General features: G+C 41.5%; 1 protein-coding gene across 1 annotated transcript in view; it reads left to right on the forward strand.

Moving 5' to 3' along the window:
• Nucleotides 1–7,724: 7,724 nt before the first annotated feature.
• The window catches only part of LOC124594823, a 90,826-nt gene continuing 74,824 nt past the window's right edge, over nucleotides 7,725–23,726 (forward strand). Inside the window, exon 1 of the mRNA XM_047133271.1 lies at nucleotides 7,725–7,824. Within this exon, the coding sequence (XP_046989227.1) occupies nucleotides 7,725–7,824 (100 nt within the window). The remainder of the gene's footprint in view (nucleotides 7,825–23,726) is intronic.

A 23,726-nucleotide genomic window follows, 5' to 3' on the forward strand; every position in this document is an offset into this window, starting at 1 on the left:
CCAGGCTCATATTTTGCCTGTGGCACGTAGTACCATATGTTCAAATCTATGAGGGGAATAGGAGCTTTCAAATTCTCACTTGAAATGCTGTAAATGATCCCCCACACCTGTTTGTGAAGCACTTCACATTTATTGCTGTCATGTGACCTAGTTTAATCTCACTTTAACATTTACAGATATGCATTCACAGCTATACTACTACAAGAAAAAAAAGGAAACAAAAAACTGGCAGTTGAATTAATAATTCGGCTGTCGCGAAGTACGGCAACAGGGCAACATTTAGGGGCGAGATTCTCGCTGTCTAGCTGTAACTCGCTGCTAGTCATTCGAAAAGAGAATGAATGCCAGTGGCGAGTGTAGGGGGATGCGCAGAACGGCTGAAAATTGGGCCGCCTTACTACAAGACGCGGACTTTAACGTCGTATATGTTGGATTAGGATCGACGTTGTCCAACTACTTACATAACGAACATGACAAGTGAAGTTTCATGTCTCATTAATCTTAGCAGCTCTGGTGGATTTCTGAAATATGTATTTCCCGAGTATGAGACCGAAACTGTTAACTGAAGTATCAGATGAAATTAATGAAATAACAACATCCATGCATGAATACTGCATATTACTATCTGTACATATTGTCTGCAAACCAATTGGTCAAATCTGAGAAAAAAATCTCGACATCTCAAAGTCTTAAAGCGGAAAATACAGGGCTATTACAAATGATTGAAGCGATTTCATAAATTCACTGTAGCTCCATTCATTCACATATGGTCACGACACACTACAGATACGTAGAAAAACTCATAAAGTTTTGTGCGGCTGAAGCCGCACTTCAGGTTTCTGCCGCCAGAGCGCTCGAGAGCGCAGTGCGACAAAATGGCGACAGGCGCCGAGAAAGCGTATGTCGTGCTTGAAATGCACTCACATCAGTCAGTCATAACAGTGCAACGACACTTCAGGACGAAGTTCAACAAAGATCCACCAACTGCTAACTCCATTCGGCGATGGTATGCGCAGTTTAAAGCTTCTGGATGCCTCTGTAAGGGGAAATCAATGGGTCGGCCTGCAGTGAGCGAAGAAACGGTGGAAACGCGTGCGGGCAAGTTTCACGCGTAGCCCGCGGAAGTTGACGAATAAAGCAAGCAGGGAGCTAAACATACCACAGCCGACGGTTTGGAAAATCTTACGGAAAAGGCTAAAGCAGAAGCCTTACCGTTTACAATTGCTACAAGCCCTGACACCCGATGACAAAGTCAAACGCTTTGAATTTTCGGCGCGGTTGCAACAGCTCATGGAAGAGGATGCGTTCAGTGCGAAACTTGTTTTCAGTGATGAAGCAACTTTTTTCTTAATGGTGAAGTAAACAGACACAATGTGCGAATCTGGGCGGTAGAGAATCATCACGCATTCGTGCAGCAAATTCGCAATTCACCAAAAGTTAACGTGTTTTGTGCAATCTCACGGTTTAAAGTTTACGGCCCCTTTTTCTTCTGCGAAAAAAACGTTACAGGACACGTGTATCTGGGCATGCTGGAAAATTGGCTCATGCCACAACTGGAGACCGACAGCGCCGACTTCATCTTTCAACAGGATGGTGCTCCACCGCACTTCCATCATGATGTTCGGCATTTCTTAAAGAGGAGATTGGAAAACCGATGGATCGGTCGTGGTGGAGATCATGATCACCAATTCATATCATGGCCTCCACGCTCTCCTGACTTAACCCCATGCGATTTCTTTCTGTGGGGTTATGTGAAAGATTCAGTGTTTAAACCTCCTCTACCAAGAAACGTGCCAGAACTGCGAGCTCGCATCAACGATGCTTTCGAACTCATTGATGGGGACATGCTGCGCCGAGTGTGGGAGGAACTTGATTATCGGCTTGATGTCTGCCGAATCACTAAAGGGGCACATATCGAACATTTGTGAATGCCTAAAAAAATTTTTGAGTTTTTGTATGAGTGTGCAAAGCATTGTGAAAATATCTCAAACAATAAAGTTATTGTAGAGCTGTGAAATCGCTTCAATCATTTGTAATAACCCTGTACATCCCTTGTAACCTTGAACACAGCACTCAATATCGCTATCTCCAAGATACAACTGTTTGCTTGCACGACACATATACAGTCAAGGTTGACAAATAATTGATCAATACGATGGATGCAGCTCTCACTGCGCTCAGTAGCACTGTATCCAAGAAATAACTGTTTCCTCGGACGACACATATACAGCCAAGGTTACCATATGACTCAAGGCTACGATATGATAACCTAATACAGACACACTTTGCTAGTAAACTTTGAGAACAGTAAACTACTTCACAATTAAGACTTGGGAACTATGACGCCCACTGCTTAGGTCATGAGTCTCTAAAAGAAGTATTTGCTGACTTTACCCCACTGATTAAACAAATTTTTTACTACCCCTCTCCCCAAACGTTGTAGAGAAAAGAATTATTTTGTTGCGGAAGAAAACTCCAATTTCTAGTTACAGTCATTTCGTGAGATGTATGTGGTAGCGAGTAATACCTTGCTCACAACACAAGAACAACTACTCCTTACAGCAGTCATCGATCACATACATGTCTTCCTATAAATCGCTACTGGTGCTGCAACCATCCTGTATAGACAAAAACCTACATCTAAGCCCACATTCCACAAGCCACTGTACAATGCAATTTGGGTCTATGCGATAGCAATATTACCGATCGCTATTTAACGAACTGTAGGTCGGATGTGTACTTTGTTTGGCCGGCTGCGGTGGCCGTGCGGTTCTAGGCGCTGCAGTCCGGAGCCGCGGGACTGCTACGGTCGCAGGTTCGAATCATGCCTCGGGCATGGATGTGTGTGATGTCCTTAGGTTAGTTAGGTTTAAGTAGTTCTAAGTTCTAGGCGACTGATGACCTAAGATGTTAAGTCCCATAGTGCTCAGAGCCATTTGAACCGTTTTGTACTTTGTTTACCTGGTATACACGCAGTCCACCACAGATTTATTAGAATATTCACACACTATGTGATCAAATCCCGTAGCCCTGGGAGTAGACAACATTCCATTAGAACTACTGACAGCCTTGGGAGAGCCAGTTCTGCCGAAACTCTACCATCTGGTGAGCAAGATGTATGAGACAGGCGAAATACCCTCAGACTTCAAGAAGAATATAATAATTCCAATCCCAAAGAAAGCAGGCGTTGACAGATGTGAAAATTACCGAACTATCAGTTTAATAAGTCACAGCTGCAAAATACTAACGCGAATTCTTTACAGACGAATGAAAAAACTGGTAGAAACCGACCTCGGGGAAGATCCGTTGGGATTCCATAGAAATGTTGGAACACGTGAGGCAATACTGCCCCTGCGACTTATCTTAGAAAATAGATTAAGGAAAGGCAAACCTACGTTTCTAGCATTGTAGGCTTCGAGAAAGCTTTTGACAATGTTGACTGGAATACTCTCTTTCAAATTCTTAAGGTGGCAGGGGTAAAATACAGGGAGCGAAAGGCTATTTACAATTTGTACAGAAACCTGGCGGCAGCTTAAGAGTCGAGGGACATGAAAGGGAAGCAGTGGTTGGGAAGACAGTGAGACAGGGTTGTAGCCTAAAATAGTTCAAATGGCTCTGAGTACTATGCTACTTAACATCTATGGTCATCAGTCCCCTAGAACTTAGAACTACTTAAACCTAACTAACCTAAGGACATCACACAACACCCAGTCATCACGAGGCAGAGAAAATCCCTGACCCCACCGGGAATCGAACCCGGGAACCCGGGTGCGGGGTTTGTAGCCTCTCCCCGATGTTATTCGGTCTGTATATTGAGCAAGCAGTAAAGGAAACAAAAGAAAAATTTGGAGGAGGAATTACAATCCACGAAGAAGAAATAAAAACTTTGATGTTCGCCAATGACATTGCAACTCTGTCAGGGACAGCAAAGGACTTGGAAGAGCAGCTGAACGGAATGAACATGGTCTTGAAAGGAGGATATAAGGTGAACATCAACAAAAGCAAAACGAGAATAATGGAATGTAGTCGAATTAAATAGGGTGATGGTGCGGGAATTAGATAAGGAAATGAGACGCTTAAAGTAGTAAATGAGTATTGCTAGTTGGGAAGCAAAATAACTGATGATGGTCGAAGTAAAGAGGATATAAAATGTAGACTGGAGATGGAAAGGAAAGCATTTCTGAAGAAGAGAAATTTATTAACATCGACTATAGATTTAAGTCTAAGGAAGTCGTTTCTGAAAGTATTCGTTTGGAGTGTAGCCATGTATGGAAGTGAAACATGGGCGATAAATAGTTTAGACAAGAAGAGAATAGAAGCTTTCGAAATGTAGTGCTACAGAAGAATGCTGAAGATTAGATGGGTAGATCACATAACTAATGAGGAGGTATTGAATAGGATTGGAGAGAAGAGAAATTTGTGGCACAACTTGACTAAAAGAAGGGATCGGTTGGTAGGACATGTTCTGACGCATCAAGGGATCACCAATTTAGTATTGGAGGTCAGCGTGCAGGGTAAAAATCGCAGAGGGAGACCAAGAGATGAATACACTACACAGATTCAGAAGGATGTAGGTTCCAGTAGGTACTGGGAGATGAAGAACCTTACACAGAATAGAGTAGCATGGAGAGCTGCATCAAACCAGTCTCTGGACTGAAGACGACAACAACAACTACATGCGATCAAAAGTATCCGGACATTCCCAAAAAACATACGTTTTTCATATTAGATGCTTTGTGCTGCCACCTACTGACAGGTCCACCATATCAGCGCTCTCAGTAGTCATCAGACATCGTGTGAGAGCAGAATGGGACGCTCCGCAGAACTCACGGACTTCGAACGTGGTCAGATGATTGGGTGTCACTTGTGTCATACGTCTTTATGCGAGATTTCCACACTCCTAAACATCCCTAGGTCCACTGTTTCCGATGTGATATTGAAGTGGAAACGTGAAGGGACACACGCAGTGTACAGGCCGACCTCATCTGTTGACTGACGGAGACCGCCAACAGTTGAAGAGGATCGTACTGCGTAATTGCGTAATAGGCACACCCATCCAGACCATCACACAGGAATTCCAAACTGCTTCAGGATCCACTGCAAGTACTATGACAGTTAGGTGGGAGGTGAGAAAACTTGGATTTCATGGTCAAACGGCTGCTCATAAGCCACGCTTCACGCTGGTAAATGCTAAACGTTGCCTCGCTTGGTGTAAAAAGCGTATACATTGGGCTATTGCACAATGGAAAAAGTTGTGTGGAGTGACGAATCACGGTACACAATGTGGCGATCCGATGGCAGGGTGTGGGTATGGTGAATGCCCGGTGAACGTCATCTACCAGCGTGTCTAGTGCCAACAATAAAATTCGGAGGCGGCGGTGTTATAGAGTGTTAGCGTTTTTCATGTTGCTGTTTTGCGAGGCACTATCAGAGCACAGGCCTACACATTTGTTTTAAGCACCTTATTGCTTCCCACTGTTGAACAGCAATTCAAGGATGGCGATTGCATCTTTCAACACGATCGAGCACCTGTTCATAACGCACAGCCTGTGGCGGAGTGGTTACTCGACAATATCATCCCTGTAATGGACTGACCTGCACAGACTGCTGATCTGACTCCTAAAGAACACCTTTGGAATATTTGGAACGCCGACTTCGTGTCAGGCCTCACCGACCGACTTCGATACCTCTCCTCGGTGCAGCACTCCGTGAAGAATGGGCGGCCATTCCCCAAGAAACCTTCCAGCACCTGACTGAACATCTGCCTGTGAGAGTGGAAGCTGTCATCAAGGTTAAGGGTGGGCCAACACCATATTGAATTCCAGCATTACCGATGAAGATCGCCACGAAAGTTTAAGTAATTTTCAGCCAGGTGTCCGGTAGTTTTGATCACATAATGTATGTTACCTGGGGGTGACACATCAAGCGAAAGTTGCTTTCGTCCTTAACTTTTGCTCACCAGTGAATTTCTGGGGTGAGCGTACCCTGCTGAGTACATCATCAACATCATGCTGTAGTAGTTACATGACTTCGGCGTAGTGTGATATGTCTACACTTGGCATTTGTTTGTTTCTAACTGCTATGGTGAACTACTGTTTCTGTGACTTTTCATAGTAAGGTATTGCAAAGGATTGGTCGTAGGTATAATACCAATTAGTGGGCCTTTATATGTTGAAATACATCGAGACACAGTGAAATAAGACGCAGTATCAAAGGGCTTATTGTTGTGTTTTTATGACCCTGAATTTATTATTCGAGAGACAGATACGTGCGAGAGAGAGAGTCACTTAGTGATTTACGTACATAATTCGATTCCCGGTACTAACAGAAATTAGACAAGAACATTACACATACTGCGAGATCATTTTAGAGCTTTGGTGTATCGTTCGTTCAGATTATTGTCTTCACCTTTTGATTAATATGTTAGTAAATAAGATACCATCTAACTCTTAAATAAGCTTCATTTTGCTCATTCTCCTCTGTTTTTGTCACATTGACCTTTTCTTTGGCGAATGACACTGTAGGACCGTAATAAATTTTTATGTTATATGGCTTTATAATGCATTTAATCAATGATAAACAGCTCATCTTAAAATGTTGAATATTACTGTTTGCTTGACCAAAAAATCGTGATGAATGAATAAAGAAAAATAAAAATATTGGGCAAGCGTATTGCATAAATTACAAAATTGTTGTACGCCTTAACTCCAAATTCGTTTTTTCTCGGGACCCTTTCAGCTGCAGCGGCGTATCTGGAAGCTATTTCACAGTACCGCCGCAGCATAACTTACTAGAGCAGAGACGCAGAAATATGATCAAGAGCAAAACAAAGCAAAAAAATAGAAATCGCAGTAACAGCAACATTCGCGCTGTGAAAGTCGTCGCAAACAAACGAAATGCGCTTTAATTTCGCTCTTAAAGTCTTTATCTAAGTGTATTCCAGATACAAAATTCAAATTATTAAAATGCTTATGAAATGACGTGTACAAAATACGCAATAGATCTAAGCAGGGTTATCAGCAAATGAATGACGTTTAAAAACAGCAGAGTGCTTACGGACAAACGTTCCGACACATTGAAGTCAGGTGACTGGGAGACAGTACCATGGAGGTAAAAAAAGGAGGGAGGTGGCATTACCTCACAAACTGTAAACCGATATCCGCCACCTTAGTTAGCCGAAAACATTAGGTTCACCGCCTTTACAACCCCATAGTTCACCGCGGTGACACTTCCCTGTGACGTCACTTTGTCTCTGCCGTATTACTAGCACAAATACACATTCAACAACAGAGGATCTTTTGAAAGTGCCTTCCTGACACTATTTTATTCATGTAAGCCCTATAAATTTTAGAATATAAAACAGAATTTAATACAGCACTCAACAGAAATAATGAACAAGAAGCACTCGTAAACAATAGTCTTCTAATGTTTTGGGCTACTTAAAATGGCGGCAGGCCCACCCACTCTGGCTTAAAAACAACGTACAGTGGAAGTCGGTAGTGCCACCTTCCTTTATTTTTTATCTCCTTGGGCAACACATATGTTGACAAAAATCCAGAGGTACAGTTACTCCATGACGATAACGAGACGACAAAAGCCTATGAGTAATGTTATATTCGGTGACTCAGCGCTGTTCTTAGAGCTTTCCAATGAAACGGATACGTATTAGCCGATTCATAGGAAGATTTTTTCATATCTATCTCTGATACCGTCTATATTTGAAAATGGGAAACAAAATAACTGCTTTCTTCCAGCGAGTGTGTGATTATCCGATAAAGAGGAAGCCCATATGTTTCCTGAGACAGGAAGATTACTCCTCAACAGGTAAGCATCGACCGCTTGCATTTCTTCACTAACAACACAAAATGCTTTTAGTCGTTTCGAACATTTGTGTAGTGTACACTTCATAACAAAGAAGGTTTTCTTCTTTCGATGTGTATAACTCTCATAAAATTTTGGTATAAAATTTTTGTTCACGGTGCTTACAAATACAGGGTGAACCAGAACATTGCGGACAAAATTTCGGAGATTTTTTAGGGATATGTTCTGAATATTTTGATACAACGGATCCGTGGTCTGTTACAAATTAATTGCATTTTTTACACACATACTTAGCTGTTTATTTCTCTATTAGCCCGATTTATAAGGATAAGATTAAGCTGGAACTTTAGAGCAATAGTTAAATTTCTGCAAGTGAAGCGATTAGTAATTATAAAAATAATGTTGTTTCTTACAATTTTTTGGCTGTTTTTGTAATATGGCAAGCTTTTTCAGCATGAAGTTAGCGAGGTGGGTAAGTCCGTTGCTTATATGGTCGTGAGTAAAATGAGCTGTTATGCTATTCATAATTTTGGTTTTTGCTATAATTTGCTTTTCTTCAAAGGTGACGTTGTTGAGTCGTTGCGTATTTAAAATCGATTGTTATATTACATGGAGTGTTGTTGTTAGCAGCGGCTCACTCTTGTAGCTGGTGTTTTCTTGATGATATGGTTCATAGTAATGACTTAGTTAAATCGTTGAGCTTTTAGTATACATTGCTTACTTTTTTCTTCATGGTTATTGAGTTGTTAATTTTCGTTTGTATTGCGATTTCAAGTTTTACATGTATTTTGTTTCTGTTTATTAAGGAGGAAATTTTTTTGTTTCTCTGATTAAGTAGTTGTTTTCTAGGGGTGTGTATGGTATCCCTTTTTTCGTTTCAGCTATACGTCAAGCCAAGAATGCTATTGCAACTGTGCGATTTTTTCCGTTTTATTTTAGAGGCATTCGTTGGTTCAGTTTTTCGTTTACATAGCTTTTTTGTTGGAGGGGTGGGGGGGGGGGGGGGGGGGGGGGAGCTGACGGATCTCTTACAGCTGTCTCCGACAGACATACGCTGTATATAGATCTATATAGGTCAAGAGAAATATTTTATTTTAGTAGCTTGTTTATTGCATTTTTTTCGGTATTTATTCTGATGGAATTTGCGCATTTTTTTCGATCTTATAATGCCTTTGCTGTGTGGATGTCTGGTAGCGTTGTCGTCATTTGATTTACGTAGGTTCCAGAGTACCCTGCGGTTCCAATTTTTTGTTCCATATTTCGGAATTTTATTATGGAGGAATCACTTTGTGTTGTTATGCGATTAAGTCGTGTCTGGTGCTCGTGGGTCCTAGAGCTGTCTTCGTTTGACTGTATAGGTCTGCACAAAATTATTCGATTCCAATTGTGTATTTTCTCTATATTTTCTTTCCGTTTACATTCACGTGCCCTATTTTTGATGTCTTGGTTGCTCTGGAATTGTCTTTATTAACCTTTTCTTTAAGTTTGCCGCCGCCCACAACTCCCTCATTCCTTCGGTTGTCCCGTTAATTCCAGTTGATAAAATGTGTATTTTCTACGTTTGTTTACGAACAGAATAGTCTGGGTCAATTCTAGTCTGTCTTGTCACCGCCGTTTTGAAGAATGTAGTTGGTCTGTTACTACATGTTGTCTGTGGTTGCCTCAGTAACTAAAGCAAACTATCCTCTTTACGCGTAATATGACGTCATTGATCAAAGGAGACAAATGTAACAGGACTTGACCATGGAGTTAAAAAAAGAAGGGAGATGGTGCTACAGACTTACGATGTACTTTATTTTGAAGACAGTGTGTGGGTGTGGTGGGAAGGGGGGGAGGGGAAGGCCTGGCACCAACTTATACAGCCCAAAACATTAGCAGACTACTGTTTACAATTGCTTCTTATTCATTATTTCTCAACAACTGTTTTAAATACTAAAGATTACGACTTTTACATGAAGTACACAGTGTCAGAAAGATAATTTCGAACGTTTTCCTGCTCTTGAATGCGTATTTGCTCTAGTAATCCGCCACATTTGACCTCGTAATGTAATTTGTTTTCTGTTGATATATTTTGAATAAGAGAAGGAAGTGATGTGAAAAGCATGCTTTCGTAATACATTTAATTCAACTTTTACTATATATGTATCGATCGCAAATGAAGCTGGAACTCCGAAACTAACCATACTGACCTGCTTCTTGTTAGTTTCATTTTTCAGCTCTCATCTCATACACACAACATTTTTGATGTTCACGTTTGCAAATGAAACTTACCTACGTGTTCTCTGCTGATCAATAAGCGTGGTAATGATGAAATATCGTATCATGTGCATGTCAGCAAAGTAAGCAATTACTTAAATGTCAAAGAAACAGAACTGCATAGTGGTATACCTTCATACGGAACAGAGTTCTTGTGCATTAGTTTCACTGTGCGTCTTCTCACTTCAAAATCTTACCTATCTGCGTCATTCCGCGTGTGACCAATAATAGCAATTTACAAGGTAAAAACACGATATAATTCTTTAAAATATGTTCCAGCACTGCGTAATGCTGTAAATGTGATTGAGGGAATGCACTAAAGCGCTTAGATTGCCTAAAATTGATGTTTTGTTTTAAGATGTATGTAAGTCAATTTTTAGTAAAGATAGCCTAACCTGCGTACCACGTAGGCCTACCTTTTCAACAGGCTTATTCGCTTCTTTTCTCGGAATATTTCTCGTCAGTAGCTCTGCCAGTTTTTCAAGAATAACCAAACATATCACTATTGGATTCTACATGTACTTTCATCATACGCTTCTTTTTACTTCTAAATTTAATTTTGAGACTTTCAAAGTATGTAAGTCTGTACCACGCTTTGTGATATACCAATAGTTAGTTAGTTTCATATTCAGCGTATCATTGTCATTTTATATTAAAATCACCTTTTTGTAAATATGCCTCCATGCTGAGCATTATCATTTTTTTGTTTATAAATTAAAGACAGATGTTAGTAATTCCTACTCGTCACCATCCACACGTTATAGTAATAGATTTCTGCGGAATAGAACGAGTTATCAAAGAGAAATGTTTTCAGTTTAGTTTCAAATTTTTCTTTCATGTCTTTCAGGCAATTTGTGTCACTGGGTAAGTGATCAAAACTTTTCGCAGCAGAATTGCGAATCCCTGTGTGTGCTACAGATGGCCATAATGTGGCGTAACGAATGGAACTTTTTTCTTCTGGTGCTGTAATTCTGTACATCATTGTGCCTGTTGAAGGGCAGTGGATTCTTTACAAGCTTCATGAGGCAATAACTATACTGTGAACTGGATGGAATGCTACTCACTCGCCGAGCTGCAGGCAGGCACGACGAAAAGATTGTTCACATAAGTTTTCGGCCGAAGCCTCCTTCAAAAAGGAACCAGACAACACACAAACACACACACACACACACACACACACACATATATATATATATATATATATATATATATATATATATATATATATATATATATATATATATATACAGGGTGTTACAAAAAGGTACGGCCAAACTTTCAGGAAACATTCCTCACACACAAAGAAAGAAAATATGTTATGTGGACATGTGTCCGGAAACACTTAGTTTCCATGTTAGAGCTCATTTTATTACTTCTCTTCAAATCACATTAATCATGGAATGGAAACACAAAGCAACAGAACGCACCAGCGTGACTTCAAACACTTTGTTACAAGAAATGTTCAAAATGTCCTCCGTTAGCGAGGATACATGCATCCACCCTCGTCGCATGGAATTGCTGATGCGCTGATACAGCCCTGGAGAATGGCGCATTGTATCACAGCCGTCCACAATACGAGCACGAAGAGTCTCTACATATGGTGCCTGGGTTGCGTAGACAAGAGCTTTCAAATGCCCCCATAAATGAAAGTCAAGAGGGTTGACGTCAGGAGAGCGTGGAGGCCATGGAATTGGTCCGCCTCTACCAATCCATCGGTCACCGAATCTGTTGTTGAGAAGCGTATGAACACTTCGACTGAAATGTGCAGGAGCTCCATCGTGCATGAACCATATGTTGTGTCGTACTTGTAAAGGCACATGTTCTAGCAGCACAGGTAGAGTATCCCGTATGAAATCATGATAACGTGCTTCATTGAGCGTAGGTGGAAGCACATACTGACGAAACTAAAATGAGCTCTAACATGGAAATTGAGCGTTTCCGGACACATGTCCACATAACATCTTTTCTTGATTTGTGTATGAGGAATGTTTCCTGAAAGTTTGGCCGTACCTTTTTGTAACACCCTATAGGGGTCCATTCAGACGAGATCCTGGCTAGGGAAGATACATATTTGTATTTCGTGTGTTGGCAACCTGGTGTTGCAACACGTTGCATTACCAGACAGTAAAAAACCAGCCTTTTAAGCATTTCAAGCCTTTTAAGGATGAGGGCTTAAGTAAAACTTAATTTAATGTTTATCTCCTGAAAATCGCATTTATTTCTTCCCACTTTAGTCGTAGCGCTTAGTCATATTACCTTTTATTGATCGCAGTTACTCACTGTTGTTGTTAGTGTAAATATTGTAAACAATATACTTTTAGATAGGTAGTGGTGTAGTTCCTCTTTTGTACGCATTTGTTATCTTCTTTTTTTCTCTGTGGTTTACTGCCTTATCCTAAGTCTAAAAATTAATATTTAAGATGTGCAGGTTTTTTACTTTGTTTTTGTAATTTCTAACTATTATTTGAACCTGGCAATAGGATATTTTATCCTACCCCTGTCGACTTTAGCACACAAACTTCTTTATGTCTCTAGGTGGGTATAATCCGCGTATTTTTCCTGAATAGGGTTGACCCGTAAGACAACATCCAGAGTGTAGGATGTTGACTACCGTGCATGGCCCTGCATAGAGTACTTGCCGCTTACAGTTCAGTTCCTTTAGTTTGCTGGATTTAGGGTGCGTGCGTAAGAGTATCTCCTCTTCGACTAGAAAAATACACATACGCCCTAATCTTTAATCAGGCTTTTGTTTTGTCTTTTCTGCCAGTGCATTAACGGTTGTTAATGCCTGCCAGACCTTTTCTTCTAAAAACATTACATTTTGGGGCATTCGCGGTAGTGATTTAACCCCCTTATCAGTTACAGTCTCTCCATTCATCAACTCTGTCGGTGTGAATCGCGTGGAGGCGTGTGTAGGGTTATTTACTATTTTCTGAAATGGGCCCAGATATTCTATCCATTTGGTTAATTTATGAGACGCATATGTCCTAATGACCCTGTTAAACTCTTTAAATACTATCTCTATCGAACTTGCTTCTGTGTGGAAGTGTGAAACTAGAATGTGTTTCATCTGTTGTTCTTTCAAAAAATCTCTCCGCTTGTAAAGTTGGAAGCGTTATGTGTTAATATTGCGAACGGTTTAACCAACTCTCGGTAAATAATCATTTGCAGTTCTCCTGATAACAGATGCGGAAGTTCTGTTTTAACAGCATACATGTGAAAGTAGGTAGTGAAAACATCATTTAACTCAATTATACACTCCTGGAAATGGAAAAAAGAACACATTGACACCGGTGTGTCAGACCCACCATACTTGCTCCGGACACTGCGAGAGGGCTGTACAAGCAATGATCACACGCACGGCACAGCGGACACACCAGGAACCGCGGTGTTGGCCGTCGAATGGCGCTAGCTGCGCAGCATTTGTGCACCGCCGCCGTCAGTGTCAGCCAGTTTGCCGTGGCATACGGAGCTCCATCGCAGTCTTTAACACTGGTAGCATGCCGCGACAGCGTGGACGTGAACCGTATGTGCAGTTGACGGACTTTGAGCGAGGGCGTATAGTGGGCATGCGGGAGGCCGGGTGGACGTACCGCCGAATTGCTCAACACGTGGGGCGTGAGGTCTCCACAGTACATCGATGTTGTCGCCAGTGGTCGGCGGAAGGTGCACGTGCCCGTCGACCTGGGACCGGACCGCAGCGACGCACGGATGCACGCCAAGACCGTAGGATCCTACGCAGTGCCGTAGGAGACCGCACCGCCACTTCCCAGCAAATTAGGGACACTGTTGCTCCTGGGGTATCGGCGAGGACCATTCGCAACCGTCTCCATGAAGCTGGGCTACGGTCCCGCACACCGTTAGGCCGTCTTCCGCTCACGCCCCAACATCGTGCAGCCCGCCTCCAGTGGTGTCGCGACAGGCGTGAATGGAGGGACGAATGGAGACGTGTCGTCTTCAGCGATGAGAGTCGCTTCTGCCTTGGTGCCAATGATGGTCGTATGCGTGTTTGGCGCCGTGCAGGTGAGCGCCACAATCAGGACTGCATACGACCGAGGCACACAGGGCCAACACCCGGCATCATGGTGTGGGGAGCGATCTCCTACACTGTCCGTACACCACTGGTGATCGTCGAGGGGACACTGAATAGTGCACGGTACATCCAAACCGTCATCGAACCCATCGTTCTACCATTCCTAGACCGGCAAGGGAACTTGCTGTTCCAACAGGACAATGCACGTCCGCATGTATCCCGTGCCACCCAACGTGCTCTAGAAGGTGTAAGTCAACTACCCTGGCCAGCAAGATCTCCGGATCTGTCCCCCATTGAGCATGTTTGGGACTGGATGAAGCGTCGTCTCACGCGGTCTGCACGTCCAGCACGAACGCTGGTCCAACTGAGGCGCCAGGTGGAAATGGCATGGCAAGCCGTTCCACAGGACTACATCCAGCATCTCTACGATCGTCTCCATGGGAGAACAGCAGCCTGCATTGCTGCGAAAGGTGGATATACACTGTACTAGTGCCGACATTGTGCATGCTCTGTTGCCTGTGTCTATGTGCCTGTGGTTCTGTCAGTGTGATCATGTGATGTATCTGACCCCAGGAATGTGTCAATAAAGTTTCCCCTTCCTGGGACAATGAATTCACGGTGTTCTTATTTCAATTTCCAGGAGTGTATATTTTATCCCGAGCCTTGCTCGTGATAGGGACCAGCTGCGGCTATGGACACTAACTCCAGTGGTTTAGTAGGAATAATTGGACGTTGTTCCGTTAAACTAGATCGACTTTGGTGTTTCTGCTTTCGAAAAATGACACATTTTCTTATGAATCGCTGTACCTTTCATCGGACATTAGGAAAATAACAGTGCAAAACGATTTGGTTTGAGAAGCTTGATACCCCATAGTGCCTCCAGACGCAGTGGGTGTATTTGATAAAATTATCGCATCAACTACACATACGTACCGCTGGGACGACTCTGGCGTGTGACAATGAAACAGCACTCTTTGGAGCCGAGTATAGTACTCACGCAGTTTTTAACTATTATATTCTTGTAGTCTCCGCTTTACATTCCGCCTATGTAGATATTCCTCCTGTGACTTACTCATATTTTGACATATCCTCAAAAATATGATTGATAAGTGCCATCGTAGATAAGAAATATGCGAAAATCGGAAATTTGTTCTGTGAATTAGCAGAATTCGTGTGAAGCTTGTGGCAATCGTGAAAGCGCATTTGGTATAATATTCTGCGCTCCTTTTACGTATTCTACCTCAAAACTGAATTATTCATACAAAAAACACCAGAGGACAATATGCCTGTGTAACAACTTGCAGCCGGCCGCGGTGGTCTCGCGGTTCTAGGCGCGCAGTCCGGAACCGTGCGACTACTACGGTCGCAGGTTCGAATCCTGCCTCGGGCATGGATGTGTGTGATGTCCTTCGGTTAGTTACGTTTAAGTAGTTCTAAGTTCTAGGGGACTGATGACCACAGCAGTTGAGTCCCATAGTGCTCAGAGCCATTTGAACAATTAATTTTTTTTTTTAACAACTTGCAGGGTAGTTAACAGGACAGGGCTTGATGATCGCAAAACACGTGTGTGTGTTTAGGGCCTGATGATCGCAAAACACGTGTGTGTGTTTATCTCATAAATTTCCTGGATATCCAGACGTCGACCAAGGCTTCAAGTTCTGTTACCGATTTTTCTTTCATATTCTGTCATGGCTCTGCTTGCGAAACTAACCACACATCTGGTAGATTTTCCGTCAAATTTTCTGGTGGGCATGCACCCACTCCCTGTAATGGTGCATGTGTGCGTAGACTGGCTCATACCAGGATGTTGTATCAGGCTCGCATTGACTAAGGCTTCTTTAACTGCTTCATAATCTTTCTGGCAGTGCACTGTCCTCAATCAGGTTTAATAGAGCGTCACTGTTAAGCAACTGATTTGGCACAGATTTTCTGAAAAAAGACATTAATCCTAAGAATGTTTGAATTATCGCCTATTTCTGGATGCTAAAAAAATTTTTGCTGTATCGATCTTTCTTTGTCTGGCACTGTTTTTCTGAGGTAATAATGTGACTTAAAATTTATTCTGACGTCGAAATCCAGACTTTTGTAAGTTTATTGTGACATATTCTCTTACAATCTTTCTAACTCTTTGCTTAGCAATCGCAGGTGTTTATTTCCAATAGGTCATCCACATACGTGGTCAGTCTACTTAGCAACGCTGGGCCGAAAACTGTATCCAGAGCTGCTATAAATACTCCCACACTAACATCTGTTTGCAAGGGAAGTATATGGAACTGATAATTCTGCCTGTACAAAGGAATGCTGTATGCACTATCAGGATAAAGGGCTATCCTGTAGTATAACGGAGGCAAAATATATGCTAGCTAAGTATTTTACATTTTGAAGTTTGAGCAGTTGCTCACATAAATTTCCCGGCTTTGTCCCAACTGGGATAGTGATTTTGTTTATTTCTCTGATGTCTTGAAGTAGGCAGACACTGCCGTTCAGTTTCGTAACTGCCAGAAGAGGGCAACATGGTAACTGTGAAGGCTCAATAACTTCCCAAGTTATAATTTTCTGTATTTCTTTATGTATTGTTTCCCTTTTTAACCATTGTGCTGCATACGAAAAGAGACAAAAGGTTTGGTGGGGATACATCTCCATCTTATACACCTAACCTTTAATGATACCAGGACGTTTTTTCAAATACTTGTTTGTATTGTAGTTCACATAATTCATTTCTTTGGGTTAAAGATGAGTAATAGGACTCCTGCCTCTTGTAATGTGTGATTCGCACATCGGTAGTTGTATCTGATGAATTGGTTAGCGTACGCACCATTTAAAATATATGGGAGGACGACTTGTAAATCTACTCCATGTTGACTGATATCTTGAATTGTTGTCGTCTCGACGAAATCAAGATCTTCAACTTAAAAATTTCACTTACCTTTACCTAAGCCCATTTTCGCTTCATACTGGCAAAAAGAATTCGTACTACGAATGCAGTTGACTACTAATTTTTCGAAGATAAGAAATTTACACATTATTATAGTATCGTTTATCGTAAAAGGTATATATGATTGTATTTTCACTACCTATGATTTATTACTCGCCGCTGTTAGAAGTCTGCATTTTTGCGCAGATATTGTAGGTACATAATATTTCTTTTGATTTCTTTGGTTAACTGACTGACATTACACCCATCGAAGTGCCCATGTCAAGATTAATGTGTACAGGTAGGTAAAACGCCTACTTTAGTGATTATCATTAGCCGTATCACTACATCTGCCTCTCTGCCATCATATGTCTCATCAGAATACAACTCATCTCCTATACCTTTATCCTGGTCGTATCTTAAAAAATGTATATGTTCGTTCCGTATGTCCCCACTGCTCCTACCGTTCGTTGTCAGGGTCTTACCGTGACAGATCGGTGTTTTCTGTCAGTGGCGGTGAAACAGTGTTACTATTGTCAACAACCTCGACTAAATGCACCACGTGTTCTGTATTGCACCGGTTTGTGTCTTGATTGCTACGGAAACCTTGATCTGTTCGCCTAACGGTTACCTCTCTGCTTTGCATGGTTCCAGAATTAATTTGCCTATACTCATTATGTGTTTCATTATTTCTTCGCCTTGTATCTGTATTACCTTGCCACTGATTGCACTGATTTCTGTTTTCGTGATTGGGTGAATGTTAGTATCCAGGATAATATCTTCGACCTCATTTTCTCTTGTAATGATTATTTCCGTAATGGTAATTGTTTCTCTACCTATAGTCTTGTGGCAGCGCATACGGATACTAAGCCTGACCATTATTATTGTTGTTATTGTGCATTTCCTTTACTTTGGAATTTCGGTTGCGCAAATGCGTTATTCGCTACACCTCAACCATCCTCGTAAATCAAATCAACAGAGTCCGCTGCCTCCAGTAGCGACACAAGGTTGCCTCGAATATGAAGTGGTTATCGATCTTTCAAAATTTTCAGTGCATCCAAATGATATATAGGTGTGCTCAGTTATCTTGCTTTGTTAGTATATTTTTCAAAACATTTCCTTAATCCTCCCAGTTTGCCATTGAATGGTCGTGCGTCAAGTATTTTCCGCCACAATAGTCCTTGAACAGCTGCCCACCAAAATTTTTCCAAGAAGACGTGCTCGAATTGGTCATACGTTTGACATCGCTCTGATTTATCTGTAGCCCAGGTCAAGGCGTCTGAGTAAATCCCACCACGCAGCGTGTTTCCTGTTGTTCTGACCAGCTACATGGCAGTACGTTACGAAACACTCCTGTGATATTACTGGGTGTAGTTTTGTTGATTTAATTATAAACACTTGAAATTGTCTGTTTTTCAAAAGACTTTCATCAGCTAACATCGATAATGATAAGAATCTGCTCCTGGTGTATGTAACACTGACATGTGGTTGTGTGTGGTTACTTGTTTGGTTCGTCATTTTAACTGCGGCAACTGATTATAAGTGCCAGAATTTCTCTCGTTAATACCGTGAATCTGCAAGGGTGGCTTATCAAACCGTCTGGCTTGGTTCCTCCGTTAACTTTGATTCGTTCGAACTGACCCTGTCAGTGTTCAATTCCGAACGAGTTTGTGAACTGCTTTTTTGTTATCTCTCACTAATTTAGGAGCAATTTTCCTTTCTTTCTCACAGATCAACTTTTCTATCTCATCTACGTACGTTCCGCGTTGTATTACAAATTTTGTGCACTTGTGGTATCACAGTCAAATACGACTAATCCTACAAGGTCGTTACATTCGTTTACATCGGTACTAACACGCTTTTGTTCAAGCTTTATAAACCCGACCTCCACCGGCAGTTTCTGTACCTTGTCACAAACTGCAGTTCAGAAACTTCTGTCTGAACTTCCGTTATGGTTTCTGTTAATTCATCGTGCTCAGTTTGCAAATAATCTTGTTTCGCAGTTAGTCCATCTAATTCAACTGCGGTTTTCATTTCTTCCTCTAATATTTTCGAAGAATTGCCGCTCGAATTCTTTATCAATATTTGTAAATTTTTGATCGAATTTTTCATCAAGATTTGTAATTTTGTGATCGAGTTTTTCAAACATACCCTTCAGAAATCGCATCCTCCATTCTCGCTGCTCGTATCAGTTGCTGCAATGTACCCTAATGTCTGTGATGCTGTTCGCACGACATCGTACTACTTGAAATTTCCTGCTCTGAGAAGAAACGCTGTAGGGTCTTGACTGTGGTGGTTATTTCGTCCACTGCATTGAAATATTGCCTAACAAAATTCTCTCAGTCATGTTTTCCACCAAGTCCTTATCACGACTGCCATAATGGTGTGCCGCCCGCGGTGGTCTAGCGGTTCTAGGCGCGCAGTCCGGAACCGCGCGACTGCTACGGTCGCAGGTTCGAATCCTGCCTCGGGCATGGATGTGTGTGATGTCCTTAGGTTAGTTAGGTTTAAGTGGTTCGAAGTTCTAGGGGACTGATGACCACAGTAGTTAAGTCCCATAGTGCTCAGAGCCATTTGAACCAGCCATAATGGTGCCGTCTCATACCTGTTGTTTGTATCTGCACATCAACACTTACTCTTTCTTGAATTTGGTTATTTAAAATATTTATTAATTTGCTCACTGTTTGTTGGTTCCATTTTAAGTGGCTAAACAAGTGTACACACGTGCAAATGTTACTGTAAGTCGCAAGTATTCTTTATGTACTGGAAAACTTTTAGTGCGGCATTCGTGAGCATCGAGATGGCTGCTACTTTGTATGAGAATGTTCAGTGCGGCACAAAATTGCTAACATAGAATGCTACGTTCTACTGAAACTTACTACTAGAAAAATTACATAGAGAAAGCCTATTCTCGCAGTTGGATCTAATTGCACAGCGTTTGACTGACTACAGGGTGATAAATATCAAGCCTTACCCTGAATGAAGGTATCATTGATTTGTCATTTCACGTATTACTTATTCTTTGTATTATAATTCTGGAAAAGCGTCGGTTCCTGTTGTGGTGTCACCGCCAGACACCACACTTGCTAGGTGGTAGCCTTTAAATCGGCCGCGGTCCGTTAGTATACGTCGGACCCGCGTGTCGCCACTATCAGTGATGGCAGACAGAGCGCTGCCACACGGCAGGTCTAGAGAGACTTCCTAGCACTCGCCCCAGTTGTACAACCGACTTTGCTAGCGATGGTTCACTGACAAAATACGCTCTCATTTGCCGAGACGATAGTTAGCATAGCCTTCAGCTACGTCATTTGCTACGACCTAGCAAGGCGCCATTACCAGTTACTATTGATACTGTAAAACATGTACCGTCAAGAGCGACGCTCATCATTAATGGATTAAAGTTAAGTATTCCATCAGCTACGTCCGTTTCTCTAAAGTCTAATTTCCTTGTCCTGTTCCAGACCTCACGCCGGCCTGCGTGAGCTAAAACGCGTGCCTTTCGGCTTCCTCTAGTACCCGGTGTTGGCTCTCCTGCCAACCCACAACACCTGTCTCTTTCTTCCTTCATAAACCTACTCGTTTCTCCTTATTTCTATTATTCTACTTCTCTTTTTAGCATGTAAAGAGAAAGAAAGTTTGCATGCATTACTACGTGAATACTTTTTACAAAAGTGTATAAGTACATGACTGTTGTTACAGACTCTGTCCCTGTGAGGTCGTCACGACACTGCAGAGTCCCGATTCATTCACTTACGGCTGCCAATAAAACCGACCGCATCTCAGTATTCTTTGACCAGACATATGCACGATTCGGCAACATTGCAGGATGCGAAAATGTATGGAGGAAGTGTTGTCTCCTCCTCGAGGTGTTACAGTGGTGCATGACCTCGAGGCGTACAGCACTGGCATGGTAGCTCAGCGTGTTCGGCCAGAGGGCTGCATGCCCTCTGGAAAAAAAAAAAAAGAACCGAGTGAGGTAATCAACGATGAATATGAAGTGCTCTTCTCATGTGAAGTCAAACCAGACCAAATGCCGAGAACAGAGCGACGAACAAAATGACGGAAAAGTAGTTAACGTCACGGAATGTAGACAAGAAGTTGCGAATTCGGGTTCATATGTTTCCTCATTTTTTAAATTACATATCTGCTGTGTCCATCAGTCAGATGGAACCTCAGAGATAACGCTCTTCACTTTAACCTACCAGTAACAGTAAGAATTTCCAGAAACTATTCCGCAAAACAGATAGAATAGCATATGGTACAGAGTTTCTTCGACTACCGCATCCACCGGCTACCAGCCAATTAACCGTCGTGCGACATTTCCATTCAATGGGCAAGGTTCAGAACTTGTTTTAGAAATACTGCACGCTCTAATTCCGAGCAAAAAAAAACTAAACAGGTGAACATTGCTGCATATTTTCTTGAACGTAGCCAGCTCGCTCATTGAGCATTCTTATGGAATATTGTTAGTGGTGATGTGTTATAATGCATTTATGTTAACTTCTTAGCAGAAATGAACAGAAGACATATACTCAAGCAAAGTGCAGTGTCAACATAATAGTTTTTACCTGGTGGTTCGAAGACGGTGTTGTCCCTATGAATTACTCCCAACATTTGTGTCCGTTGCAGCTCCTATTTGTTGCCAACAACTGAGACACCTTTTGGTCGCAGAGTAAGAGAAACGACTGACAATACTGTATCGTGTGTTGCCACTACACAAGATAAGGCATTCTGCTGATGTCACAAACAAAACTCTCCATGAGTTTGTTTGGGAAGTCTTTCAAGTACTTATTCTCAAATATGTCTTTCCCACTCCTCATCTGACAACCGTCAAGAAAATTTCTTTCCAGACGAAAATGCAGTCCAAACATGGTTTTACAACATCCTTAACTCAGAACCAATAGGTTTCTCCAGGCATGGAATCTGTAAACTACCTGACCTTTGTCAAACTGTTTTAAATAACGTGAAAGAATATACGAGGTTTTCCAGGAGGAACAGTCAATATTCAGCGATGTGACGGGAACGATCATTCGAAACAAAAAAGTCTAGTAAACATAGACTCTAAGATACACATTAAGAGCTATGAGTATTTCTTCATCTTCGATACAAAACAAATCCTTTCAGCTACACGATCTTTGGTTTCCATATATTGGGACGTGGCAGTATGGACAAAACTTCCTTCAAACATTCTAGTCACACCTGTCTGTGTTCTCACAATGTGTTTTGTTATTTGAGCATCGAATAACTGATGATGGTCGAAGTAGAGAAGGTAAAGTGGTACGTCTAGAAAGTAAGCACTATTTGTATTTCTTTCTGTGACGCTGCTAATATTGCAGTTCAGTGCAAGCACAGTAGTTACTTTGAGTCAAGGATAATGAAATGACATTATTTTGTGTCCTCGGTGCGTTGCTTATGCTGTAGAATGCTTCTTTAGATTAGATTAATACTTGTTCCATAGATCATGAATACGACACTTCGTAATGATGTGGAACGTGTCAGGTTAATAAAAGATCTCTGTACAAGACAATACATTACACAAAATATTGCATGACACTAATGTTTAAGTTGGTTTTCTTTCCCTCCCTTAATTTATATCTAAAAATTCAGCCAATGAGTAGAAGGAGTTGTCATCTAGAAAATATTTTAATTTATTTTTAAATGTTGGTTGGCTATCTGTCAGGCTTTTGATGCTGTTTGGTAGGAGACCAAAGATTTTTGTGGCAGCATAATTTACCCCTTTCTGTACCAAAGTCAGATTTAACCCTGCATAGTGAAGATCATCCTTTCTCCTGGTGTCATAGCTATGTACACTGCTATTACTTTTGAACTGGGTTGGATTATTAACAACAAATTTCATAAGTGAATATATATACTGTGAGGTTACTGTGAGGATCCCTAGATCCTTAAATAGATGTCTGCAGGATGACCGTGGGTGGGCACCAGCAATTATTCTGATTACACGTTTTTGAGCAATGAATACTTTTCTACTCAACGATGAATTACCCCAGAATATGATGCCATACGAAAGCAGTGAATGAAAGTAGGCATAGTAAGCTAATTTACTGAGATTCTTATCACTAAAATTTGCAATAACCGTAATAGCATACGTAGCTGAACTCAGACGTTTCAGCAAACCATCAATGTGTCGCTTCCAGTTTAACCTCTCATCAATGGACACACCTAAAAATTTTGAAAATTCTACCTTAGCTACAGACTTCTGTTCAAAGTCTATATTTATTACTGGAGTTGTGTCATTTACTGTAGGAACTGTATATACTGTGTTTTATCAAAATTTAAAGAGAGTCCGTTTGCTGAGAACTACTTAATAATTTTGTGAAAAACATCATTTACAATTACATCACTTAGTTCTTGGTTTTTGAATGTTATTACTATACTTGTATCATCAGCAAAAAGAACTAACTTTGCATCTTCATCAATGTGGAATGGTAAGTCATTAATGTATATCAAGAACAGTAAAGGACCTAAGATCGAACCCTGTGGGACCCCGTACCTGATAGCCCCCCAGTTCGAGGAATCAGCTGTTATTTCAACATTACATGAACGGCGAAGTTGATTGAAAATGCACCACTTGTGAGATTAGATCTGCAATTCCTCTTCTGAGCGTGAAAAACACTAAACCAGTCAATATCCATTGGCAGATTTGTGAGGTTTACACAGGAACGGATCCAAGGAGGAAGAGGG

This window comes from Schistocerca americana, chromosome 1 (genome assembly GCF_021461395.2).
Source record: "Schistocerca americana isolate TAMUIC-IGC-003095 chromosome 1, iqSchAmer2.1, whole genome shotgun sequence".
Classification (NCBI taxonomy): Eukaryota; Metazoa; Arthropoda; class Insecta; order Orthoptera; family Acrididae; genus Schistocerca; species Schistocerca americana.